Here is a 13,342-nt window from a genome sequence, read left to right on the forward strand (position 1 = left end):
ATACAAAATAGATTAAAAACCTATTAAATCAAATTTTATAAAAGACTTTTTATTAGTATCATATAAGGTACTTTAGACGATTTTGTCGAAAAACAATTTATTTTTCTCAGATAAATGATTCGCAAAAGAAATCAAAAATTCACATCCATGCCACTTTTCTTACTTTTTTCTTCTTCTCCTTATGAAATTATGACAACGAAATTTAGTTTTTTAGACATAACTAAAAATATGAGTGTTGAAAAACATAAATTTTATGTACATATACGTTTAAGACGTACAGAAAGTCTTTAATGAAGGCACTTAAAATGAATGATGATTGTAATGAAAGATGGAAGTTAAGCTCATCATATCGTATTATTAAAGAAAACTGTTAAACAAATAACATTATCTTATTAGCTTGCTTTTTTAAACAAAACATCTTCATCAAAACGTGCACTTCACTTAAACTTTTTGAACAAAAGAACTATTCTTGGAACGAACAAATTCCGAGCGACAAGGAAGATTACAATAAAATTTATTTTGTGGCACAGACAGTGAGTAGCTATCGTACGGCCTTGGATCAAATAATGCCCTCTCGATGACTTGTAGTGATGAATGTGTTAAGACTTCTGCTGAGTATTGTGTTGGAATTCCTTCAATATCAGAAATTGCTGTAATATTAATGACAAATTGGTCATTAGGAATCATCACTTTTATGTCATTAAAAATAATATCTTACTGAATGGAATTGGCGACTTATACAACGCTTCAGCAGGTACACCTGAGCTATCTAATGTTACAACTGAGACTCCATAAGGTTTCAATTCATCCCGTAGAGCGCAAGCTGTTCCTTCAACTGAATTTTTTGAAGCTGTGTATGCAAGTAATCCATCTCCATTGCTGCCAGAACCTAAGAAGATTAATCGACCTCTGAAAAAAAAATGCAAAATGCAATTGAAGTTAGTTAAAATTTTCAACAGCTTTAAAGTAGTAAGTTTTCACCTTGTCGGTCGCAATAAGCCAATGAAAGCACGCGCTACTCTCAAACAACCCAACACATTTTGTTTAAACATACATTCCCATTCATGAATCTAATAATTTGATGAAACACAAAGAAAATGAGAAGAAAAAAAAATTATTTAATAATTTTCGCAATGGATTCATTAATGTAAGCAACTTAACCTCTTGTGAGTCCATGCGACCACGAAAAATGCTTCCAGCTGTGTTGACAACTGCGAGAATTCCACGTTCACTGGCATTCAAATGTGCACCCATTTTTTCAGTTGCTTCTCTAAGAATATCTTCTTTTGTGACGTCAACTTTTAATGGCACAATTGAACCAATGACGGAATCCATTTCCATATCTAATGCATTTTCACGTGCTTTCATCCATCCTTTTAATAATTTAGCGGGAAGTGAATCGACAGGATCCTAAATTGATAGTTAAACGGGGATATATAAATTTACAGACATAAATAAATGTGTAATTTTACCTTCATTCCAGCAAAAACACGGCATCCTTTCGAAGCGAGATAAGTAGAAAGCTGAAGACCGAGAGCAGTATCAGCAGATGTAATTAATATCGATCCACAACGTGGATCTAATGTCACATTTCGTGATCCTTTAACCTTGCATAGCAAGTATAACAAAAGAGCTCCAGCAATGGAGAAAAGAGCGACCAGTTGCACGGTTAGCACTAATGCAGTATGAACTTCCATTATTAGAACCGCTTTACATCTGTAAAATAATTAAAATGGTATTCATTGTCTGGTATAAAATTTTTGTTAATTAAATTTTTTCTCAGTATTTGCTGCGACTATAGTCATGTTTTGATGGAATGTTGAATGTATTTTAAAGAAAAATAGATTGAAGCGTTTTGTATTTGCCACGAGCCATCTCATGCATTCATGCAATCACTTTTAATATTATTATTACTATTCCACGATAATATCTTCCGACGAGTGGCTTATTATTGTACGGAAAAAGAAATAAGAAAACATGCGGCTGTTACATAAAATCGCTGAACCATGATTTGCACACCAAATGGAATTACGATTTTTTTTTTTTGACTTTTTATGATGATTCTATTTTCGCGCTTTCAATGTCAGCAACAGGTTAAAAATGAAACTGAATTCGTGAAGCAATTCTTGTCTTCAATTTTATTTAGCTGCATTTTAGTGGAATTATGTATTATTCATGTATATTAAGTATACATACATTGTCGTATTGACTGTTTATTTATACAGCTTAAAATTGAATAGAATTACTCGCGATTCAATTAAATGCTATGCTTTGTCCAACAACTTGCTTCTAACAATTGTCCTGAAGTGATCTTTTCATCAAGATATTTCCACATCATTTTTAAACAAGTATGGCAAGTGTCTCTTTCATTTGGATGCTGAAATATAACAAAGTAGTTCTTCTTCTTGCAATTGACTGTGCTTAGAAGTTATTGAATTCAATTCTCATGAATATTTTGTGCAGGTCACGAATTTTTAAAAGGATTGTTATTAAAAGAGAAGTCAGACATTGAGTCGGTAGTGAATAATTGAATTAAAATATGGAATAAAGATATTTTCATAACGCCAATAAAAACTTCAGCATTTTTCTCATTCAGTCAAATAGAAAACGTATGAATTGAAGCTTGCATTGCAGAAAAAGAAAAGTGAGAAGTGTTTTAAATTTAGCCAGGTATTTCATATCTATTGTTTGAAATGAAATACTACATTACTTTGACCTCGGTATTGATTAATCATTTTGAATAGATGATAATGGAAATTTCAGCTGACCATCAATTAAAGGAATTTGAGTATCTTATGGGTTAAAAACTGTAGCATTTTTGAATAAAATTAACAGATATTATCTGGCAATAAGTTTTTTAATTAATGTTATGTTATTATGATTTGTTTTAATTTTAATAACATGTATTAAAAGGTGAGGTATCAAGTCGAGTGACCTCAAAAATCCGGATGGTTAAAAATTGATGTTTTCAAGTACATTGCCTCATATAAATTCAAGTACGACAATCTTATCTCATCATTTATGCAGCTGTCTTATAAATTTTAGACAATTCTGATGTTGTAACTGCTTTAAAATCTGTTCCCGTAAAAAGAAATTCAATAGGACAAAAAAGCTATTGATATAATTGTGTCACTCTGCCGTCTGTTATTATGCAATTATTCTAAGAGAATCATAAAAATCAGAATGAAAAAGTCATCCAGATTTATGGTAAATAAATATTTTATTGGCTCGGAATAATCACAGTGCCAGAAATAATTTATTAGGAAATCAATATATGAATTTAAATTAATTAATCTTGTTCTTCTATTTGAATACAACTTGTCGAATACAACAAATTTAAATCAGGTCCGTCAATATAATAAAAATGCCAATTCAATAGATTTACCAAGAGTAAATTAGTGCTAATAAAGCAAAAAGTAAAGAAACGCCAAAGTGCCGTCCATCATAGAATAAAATAGAATTTTAGATCCAATCTATGGAAGTAATTAAAGTTTAAAAACCCCGATCGCCACAAATTATTTTTGGTAGTCATGAGGCTGTTATCTGGCGTCCAAGTGGAATTTTTCATGTTATCTGCTACAAAAATGCTTGTATTCCATATGACCGCCATTTGATTGCTATGAAAATCTTGAGCTGATCGGGAAATCTTCAAACAATGGTTTAATTTATAAATCTCAATTTACTTAAATGACCAGAATTTAATGTTTTTGATATAGGTATTTAATAATTGAATTTAACTATTAGGAATCATCGACAATTTTTTAATGAGTAAAAAGTTTGTACAAAATGTAATTAATTGTTTAAACCTTAAATAATCAATACGAAACTGATGTTGCGAAACAGATTATCTCGTTTTCTCACGTCATCTTTTTACTCGCTATTCCTTATTTCTTATAAATACCTAACATTCGTGTAAATTTTTGCATTTCTTTTAATTTGCAAAAGTCACAGAATAAATATCTCGGAATAATAATAATTTAAATATCTCGAAAGAATCTTCTTCTTCAGAAATTTTAAAATAGATATTTAAGTTTTCGCTCTATAAATTATTCATTTACTTTATATATGACAATATAAAAGATAATTCTTTGAGGTTCAACGTTTAACATAATTGAAAGAAACAAAATATTTAGGTCTTTATGTTGATTTCATTCAAAGACTGAAACAGTTAAAAAAGCTTTTGATCTATAGCATTACAGACAACATTTGTTCCATTATGGACAGCTCAATATTTATTTGTTTTTCTTTTTAACAGTGTAAATGCCACTTGAATGATTTTCAATTAAATTACAAAATTGAACTTTTTCCGCAATATTTTCATTTATCTGTCACTCAATTGGAAAGATTTTGATCAAGTAAAATAGTTAAAGATTGAAAACATGTTGGCTTGCAAATCACAAGATCAGATTCATCACACTTGATACTGTCCAAATAAGTATTACAAAAGAATTGGCGATATTTTAGCTGCTTGTTGTGAGATTTTTTGCAGAAACGGCGACAAAATTTCTCAATATTTGAAGACATGATATTATTAAAGATTGATTCGCTTTAAAGTGTGAGAAAAAATATTTTGATACATAACAAGTGTTAAATCATATTAGCAAAAAGTTAATTCCTCGTTAGTTGTATATCTTTTCACTTCAAATTAATGATGCTTTGGAAATACTTATGAACATTTTCCTCGCAAAAAACAAACGATTTTGCAGTACGAAATTATTAAATAAATTATAATGCAGTATTTATTTCAACCTCAACTTAATATTGGATTTCACCTTCAATTTGGCCGTTGGTCTTTAAGTACGATTGCTTTTCTGGGCTTCAATTGAATATTATTTTATTTAATACTTGTGCAGGTTTCTGATTGAAAACCGATGCTTACGTTTCACCAACGAATGCATTTTTGTAGCGCATCCTACTTAAAAATTTAACTTTATCATAATAGCGTGGAAGCACACATACAAGCACTTCAAAGTAAATATTTTTCGAAAGCTGTAAAATACATATCAAGCCACCTTAACACTCCAATTTTCTCTGCAGTTTTATAATGACCAAATGATGTAAGCAATTAAGGAGTTAATTAATGGAATATTTTCAACAAACTTTTAACTCAGAAATTGAAATTTGAAATTATTTGGAATTGTGCTATAAAACTTTTCATAAAGTTAGGTTTAACATAATTTCCATACATGTACAAACCAGTACAAACTTTGTACCATAAAAATTAAATATTTTTTTAGCACATTTTAACAATTGTATTACTGAACTGAGGTCAGTTTATTCGCCAAGTTTCAAAAGCTTTTCATTGTTAAAAGAAACTTAAAATTCTTTATGGGAAATAAAATTTTATGGAAAAAATTAAATTTCGTTCCAAAGTTGCAAATAAAAAATTAAATGACATCATATCATGTACTGTCATGTACATATGAAAGTAAGAGTGATTAATGAGCTTTTCTTGTAATGGAATTAAAATCATTTGAAAGTAAGCAGACCTATCGCTAACAAAATATTGTGTTGAGATGAATCTTCATAACTAATTAGCTGTTTTCCTGAATCACTTTGCTTTAAATTAACAAAGTTTTTATTGCCTAACCAATTCATTTAATTTTTTGCAATTGCAAGTTTTTCCTATTTAAAAAGAAAACAATTTTTTTGTATAGTCAACAAACAAGTGGTTGGCAAGTAATTAGCTGATTTATGTGCAGTCGGAAAAAAGTTTACGCTAAATGCACCCATAATCGCCGCAAGTTGATTACATAATGCATGATAATAATTTCTTGCTACGCTCACATTTCTTTATCGGAATCGTATTTTATTTCCTTTAAATGTTTAATGATACACAAAAAAATGTATATAAATTTGTTTATTTATAGGAAATATGACTTTTCAATCCATTGCCTATCATATAATCATCCATCATTGAGTTGAAATCAAATGTTTCATGTTTGACATTAATAATATGACAACAAATTGAGCAATTGATATTGATGTAATAAATTGATGGTTATTTACCACACATATGAATTTGAGATTGATCCAACGCTTAGAGGTATCCATAGTTTTCACCTCGATAACTCATTTGGATCGGAAATCTCAATTAGATTTGTAGCTAAATTAGAGAATCTGAACGACTTATTGCTTAAGACACTAAATAGCCTGTTTGGTGCATTATCATTCTGCTCTGATACGATTCACTTCATTCCCAACTGTCAGGCTAGGAAATTTGACATAATTGGTGGAAGCTCGTATAATGATAAAGATCTCTGGAAAAGCATCCTCGGAATTGACATGCTATTCTGCAATAAAAGCGAGCAGTCGCTCTCAATGCCAAGAAAGGGCTTAGCAAAAAAAGTCCTAGCATCAATGAAGTCTCAGATACTATTAATGTACACGTTAATTCCTCGCGTGGCTCTAGAAACGATATTTTTTCTCGTTTAGGACCACGAGTTACTGATCTCCATACCATGGCCTTCAATCGTCGTCGATCAGACACAACGATCAAAATCACGAGAATCTTCAGAAACAGCATCCACTAACTTGAGGTTCAATATAACAGAGGACATCTTGAATTCCAGCTTATGTACACCAAAGTTTGGTTTTATCATGAATTAGTCAAAATGAATTACTCCTTTATTTTTTTTAATATGCAAATGTACTGAACTTTATATTGTATTTTTTTTCTTTACTTTTTTCACTATGAAACAACCGCCTGGTTAATAAAGTTAATTGAATTGAATTGAATTGAATTAAATGTTTAATGATACACAAAAAAATGTATATAAATTTGTTTATTTATAGGAAATATGACTTTTCAATCCATTGCCTATCATATAATCATCCATCATTGAGTTGAAATCAAATGTTTCATGTTTGACATTAATAATATGACAACAAATTGAGCAATTGATATTGATGTAATAAATTGATGGTTATTTACCACACATATGAATTTGATATATTTTCGATGCATGGAAGTACACATGTACTTTTAATTTAAGGTTCAATGATGATGGAAATTTTAAACTCAAAAGCTATATTTAGCCATATAAAGAGGCTCCCCATGAAAGTTATGAAAATAATGACAATATAATAAAGAAATGATACAAAAGACCGGACATTTTCATTTAACTAGCCATTCACAGATTTTTATCAGCTTGCTTGAAATCTGAGAAAAAAGGCATGAAATGGAATAAAGACTATGAAAAATTTCACTTACAATTTTATGGCGCTATTAATTTCATTCAAATAATTTTTAGTAAAAAGTGACAAAAATTTACAGAAGAAATGTGCGGACGAAATTTCTTCTCTATGAATGTACACACATTATATTTCAAAAGTTATTTGTGGTAAATTATGAAGCTTTTACGATTCATCATCACGCATATTTATCAAATTGACTTAGCGTCTGCTTAAATATGGAATGCTAAACTTTCAAATTATTGTAATTAATTACCATTGTTAATTCATTAATATTAAATCCTCTCTAGACCTTGGCAATATTTGATAATGACATGACTAAAATGATATGTTTGTGCAAATTATGATACTTAATTTGAAAACCAAGTTTTTATTATATGTATGTTATTAAATTATTGTAATAGTAGCAATTTGGGATTCCCTCACGAAACAATTGATGAACAACAAATGAATAATTTTTGATTATCAAAATAAGTTCGGATTTCTTATCGAACGCTTGATCTAACAGTTTGAATGTATCATGTAACTAAAGTTACTATTACTATCCTGAATCATGCTCCAACAATGTTGTTTAATTTCAGTTTTTTAGGAGTGTAAATTTTCTTAAATTTGAAATGTTTAAGCCATCCGTTGTTGTGAGCAATTAGATGAGATTGAAAGTGATTTTATTAATATGTTGAATGCCAATATTGTTGCTTTTTAAGCTTCTGTGAGTGGCATTTAACATTTTTTTTCTCACTTTTTAATTTCGTTACTTTTTGTGTTTGATTTTTTCTTCACATTTTATATTTTTTCCCATCACGCTTTTTTGAGCATTGAAAAGACTTATTAATGTTGTTATTATTTCTACGTATTAATATAAAATCGTAATTAATATGATTTTATTTAAATGTATTTAAAAATATTCATCACTTTGTAATTGAAAATGAATTTCAAATAATGATGACGTGTGGCAATTACCTACTCAAAAAAATTTCTAATATGGAAACCAATTGATACAAGAGAAGAAGAAGAAGAAGTATCAGAAGCTCGTCAACTATCCGAATATTTTATGCTTTATATGTTATTCAAGTAATTTTCTCTATTGGCTTTCAATTTTAAACAGAAATGAAATTTCGCTGCATGTCTATCTCTTTTTACATTTATATAGAAAAATAAAGTTACCAGCTTGTTGCAGCATGAAACGCAATCACTCAACAGTAAAGCACTTACACATTAAATTGTTGTCGTCGTGACTTTTTCATTAAGCAAAAAAGTTTCATTTTAATAAAAACAAAAAAAAAGTTGAAGTTTTAAATTTGTGGATTTGGAAGTACAGTGGCATAAAATAAGAGAAAAACGAAAGCAAAATGAAATTTTTTCGTGTGGATACGATGATATATGCATATACAAGTAATTAATTGCAATTGATTAATTTGCATTCAGTTATTAACCGAAACTTTTAAGCTCCATAAAATAATTAATAAATCAATACGTTAGTCAGCCAATTAACGATAATATCCATTGTTAAATTATTTAAAATTAAATAAATTTATTTTTTATTTGCGATTTACTATTTTTATAAGTTATAAACTTGTATACATCCATACACATTTATTAGATGCGAAAATATCAATTATGGTTTCCATTTAACAAAGTAATAAGAATTCAATATTCGTATTGAAGGTCGAATTCCAATTGATGTCAACAATTTTTATGTCCAATCATTTATTTCAAGTTTAGTTTTTGGCGCTATGAGCAATTCGAGATATAATTAATAAATTAGACAATTAAAAAATCAAATTACGATTAAAACTTGCTTAATTGCTTGAACAAATAAAAACTATATAAGAAGAAGGAATGTTTGGCGCGCACCATATAGTTTTCAACAGATTTGAGATTAATGACCAATTAGAATATTCTTTTTTATGTTAAATAATTATTATATTTTAAAATTTTTTTAACTATTATCTTAATTAATCAAATGAGGATTTTATTCAAACGATATTAATTTATGAAATTTTTGCTAACAATATTTTACCAAAAGCTATTAATCATTAGCACTGTAATATATTTTTTAAGTACCTGAACTAACCTCTAACATGCCTCTAACTTAAAAACCGCCATTATTCATAATCAGGGTTGTTAAAAGCAGAATCTGGTGTGTTTTGAAAATATGTCACAGGTAAAAATGTGTGGATATCCACACATATCCACACATATCCACACATTTTTCCCTGTCACACATGAAATATGTGACATATGTGTACACATTCTGTAAAACAGAATATGTTGTAACAACCCTGTTCATAATGATCAAAAAATATAATATGACCATCTTTTGTCATTTATTTAGTGAATTCAGTCTTTTAGGTTAATTTTCAACTTAAGTTGTACAAGTCAACAATCATGTGTGTAAAGAAAATATATATGTCGCGTTTATACAACACAAGCATCACTTTAGCGCCGTAACAACGAAGGAAGATACTGAAATGAACCGTTATTAATATATCACGAATATCGAATTTATCAGGCATCATTCAGTCCACAAAAACAAAATATCGTGAAAAACAAAAGTTATTGAGAGATTTATATTCATATATATAGGAGTGTACTTGTGTGCAACGACGATTGAAAAAGTATCACGTATTCAATAGAGATCATTCATTCACAATGACTATGAAAAAGTGCTATTGACTTGAAAGTGTTCATTATCATTGTCAGTCAAAAAAAAGAAAGACGAAAAAATAATCCACAGAAAAAAGCCACATCGAATCATTTTATTATGGCAACAAAAAACGACAAGTGTATTGAATGAATGTGAGAAGGCTATAATGGGGAAAAAGTACAGTTCATTAAATTCTTTCTCTTCTTCTTTCTTTTCATTTTAAAAACATTCGTCAATCTTTGGCGGCAGCAAAAATATTGTCAAAATGTTGTTCAATTGAAATGCAAGTTTAATGCTCACGTAACTTGATTTTTTTTATAGCGCATAAAACAACCACATCTAATTCTGGTGAAATTCAATAAAAACTCGGAAATGACTTTAAATATACATAAGTCTACTGTAAATGCTACATAACTTTTTAAAACTATAGTCTTGATAAGCTTAAAGCCATAAAATCAAGAAATTCTATCGAAAATTAACATCAGTTGATGGTGTAACAATTTCAAATTTATCTATTTATGGTCATATTAGCTTCCGAAATGTAATAAACTAGCCTTAATAAAATTTAAGAGTTCAATGTACGATAATGATAGGCTGTGCCAAAAAAAAAATCAGTTAAAATAAAATGTTTGGAATTTGGAACTTAAGTAGTGAAAACAAGCATTGAAATTACAGGTAATGCTGATTATAAATGGCAATAACGAGGAAAGATGGCGAGCCACTTTCCGCTTCTTCTTCCTATATATCTCGTAATTGCATGTACATATACACATCTCAAACATAAGCACTTATCAATAAGCATTTATGTATATTCAATGACCTTTCTCATTTTTATCTTGCATGGAATATGCGAACGAGAAGCGTTAATTGCATTAAACTTGGTATCAAACAAGTTTTTTTTCTTCTTTTTATCAATTACAAGGCCTTAAATTAATGATAATTTATGCAATAACAAAAGTAAAAGTCAACACTCAGACAATACATATTGAAATCAATAGATTGATATCCAAATAAAACTTATGGATAACATATAGACTTTTTTGATTTATTCATCCATACACAAATTTTATTGTTTACGTACGATTATAAATAAAAATGCACGATGTCACTCGAATGCTATTATAAATGCATATTTTAAATACCATATCTTTTATGTAACATATATTATGAAGGATAAACATCAAGCCACTTGCAAGCTGCTGTTGAATTCTTTAATATTATTACACGCCCAGAGTCTATTTCGTTCAATGGGTTAATTTTTATTTTAAGGCGTTGCGTGAATAAGCTTTTCCTCAAATTGCTCATTTTCAGCATTATTTTACGAATATTTTCATTATAAAATTGCGCAATATTATGATTTTGGTTTTTATATATCAAAAAATGAAATATCTTTGGTATTTACGGAATACAAGCAGCATGGAATGTGAAAAAATTTCGTTGAAAACCTTGAAATTGCTAACAAATTTTTCAATCTCATATCCATCGTAAGGAAGAAGATTTTTATATAATTGCATAATTAAAGGAATTTTCTGTATTCTTTATCAATAAATATCTTATAAGATGCAATTGCTTTTCTGGGTTTTACGTGCATTGAAGCTGGAGAAAAAACAACATTAAAAATATTTTCAAAACTTGTTTCGAAAAGTAAACGAAACAAGAAATTTTTTAAAGGCATGAATGTATGTAATAAAGGAATGTGTGAGCATAATTATTAATGAAGTAGAGGCCTTATTGAAATTGCTTTACTTATACTATGACCTATAAAAACAATTCAATTCTCTTTCTATTACTTTTCATATGTTTGAACATATTAAGTATTCAACAATGGTCCTATGGATTGTCTACAGGCTACTTTATTCATTGTGTACAATAATAAAAGTCGAAAAATTTATTTTTTAATATCTCTTTTTACCGATCTCCTTTTAAGCACACGAAGGTGAAATTAGTTGATTTGTCCGACTTATAAACGTATAAGCTAATAAAAAGTCAAAGAAAGATATTTTTAATATCTGAGTACAAAATCGGCAAATTTTTAAAAAAGAGAATGTAAATTATGATTGCTTACAAGATGCAAAATAGAGTCGAAGAAGATGCTTTTGGATATTTAGTAAAAAAGAAATTTTTTAAAAAAATAAAATTCAATATACTTTGCGGTAACAATATATAGTTTACATATTTAGTTAGTTAGCCAACGCGTCATGTGATGAGCAAACTTTGAGGTGTATTAATATTCTACTCATGTATGATGTGTGATAAATTCAAAAATAAGTCTTCATACAAGTGAGAAAATATAAAACAAGTTGAAGACATTTAAAAATTTGAATAACTTCGTACAGTGGTGGGCAACTTTTAATTTTTCGCGGCATACTTTGGTAGTAAGCCACGACCGAATTCGCACACGTTATATGGTTCATGGCGTTTCTACGAATTTTTGACGGCATACAGGTTGTCCACCACTGCCTTCGTATGACGCATCATTTATTTTAAATATACTTTTGGAAAAATGCTGAATCTGCAGAATTTTTGTTGATTGACAGTTTTATTAAAAAATATATAAAAAACGTTAAGCTATACAAATTTACAAAAATTCAAACCGATCCTACAATAATTTTTGAATATTTAAGAATCGTGTGCTAAATATCACCACTCCTTCTTAGGTGATGTATAGGTGATTTACAGAAGAAAAAGAATGAAGATCCTCTGTAACACATATAAATAATATTTAAATTCTTTTTATACTTATTGTATTGTCAAAATATCTCATAAATTGACAGAATGATAATCCGTACAGTATTTAATCCTTATCGTGTGTAGTTTTTAATCCTTATTTAAACGATTTTTTCTTAATCCAGGATAATTTATCCGAACGTAATGAAATAAGATATGGACAAGCACATTAACTTTTTTCTCATAATTTCCTCTTATAGCAAATACATTCAATCACTTTCATCATAATATGCATGTAAAAATTTATTTTCATACTACTCATATTAATCACACTTTTTACCATTTTCAAATTTCAAACTAAAAACTACGGAAAGTTTTTTTCCTCTTATTTCAACTTTTTTATATCTTTTCCTTGAATTAATTAATTTTTTTTTTAAAAATCGAGTAATTATTTTTGATTTTAGTAGATTTCTCTCTCCACTCCTTGAGCTTATATTTCGAACATAAATACACAAACTAATTAACAACTTTAATGTGAGATATTTTGCATAAACACGATAAACACGCGCAGTATATACGATCGATGTTGTTCATTCGAGTTTCAACAGTAAACTAAGAGACTTGGTAAACTGGCTTTTTTCGCTTTATTGCTCGCTTGTTTCGTTGCTTCTCATTCTTCGTTCGTTGTGGTAAAAAAAATATCTTTAAGACATGACAAGAGAAGAAAATGTTTATATTTCAAGTTTTATTTTTTTTTTGTATGAAGCTATGTGCTATGTAAGCATACTCATTCGGTTTAAAGCATTAAAATTCGATGAATGTTTGAGCGCATAT

At 28.7% G+C, this 13,342-nt stretch overlaps 1 protein-coding gene across 1 annotated transcript; it reads right to left on the reverse strand.

The window, feature by feature from the left end:
• Window positions 1-28: 28 nt before the first annotated feature.
• LOC139088294 (estradiol 17-beta-dehydrogenase 2) lies at window positions 29-13,127 on the reverse strand. Its single transcript, XM_070637450.1, has 6 exons — window positions 12,849-13,127; window positions 1,473-1,716; window positions 1,162-1,410; window positions 982-1,070; window positions 719-909; window positions 29-650 (listed from the first exon to the last, which is right to left on the reverse strand). The coding sequence occupies exons 2-6, from the start codon at window positions 1,695-1,697 to the stop codon at window positions 442-444; spliced, it is 963 nt and encodes a 320-aa protein (XP_070493551.1). The 5' UTR covers window positions 1,698-1,716; window positions 12,849-13,127; the 3' UTR covers window positions 29-441.
• Window positions 13,128-13,342: the final 215 nt, after the last annotated feature.

The sequence above is a fragment of the Chironomus tepperi genome, unplaced genomic scaffold, assembly GCF_022539635.2.
Source record: "Chironomus tepperi strain 1889 unplaced genomic scaffold, CSIRO-AGI_Ctep_v1 contig_161, whole genome shotgun sequence".
NCBI lineage: Eukaryota > Metazoa > Arthropoda > Insecta > Diptera > Chironomidae > Chironomus > Chironomus tepperi.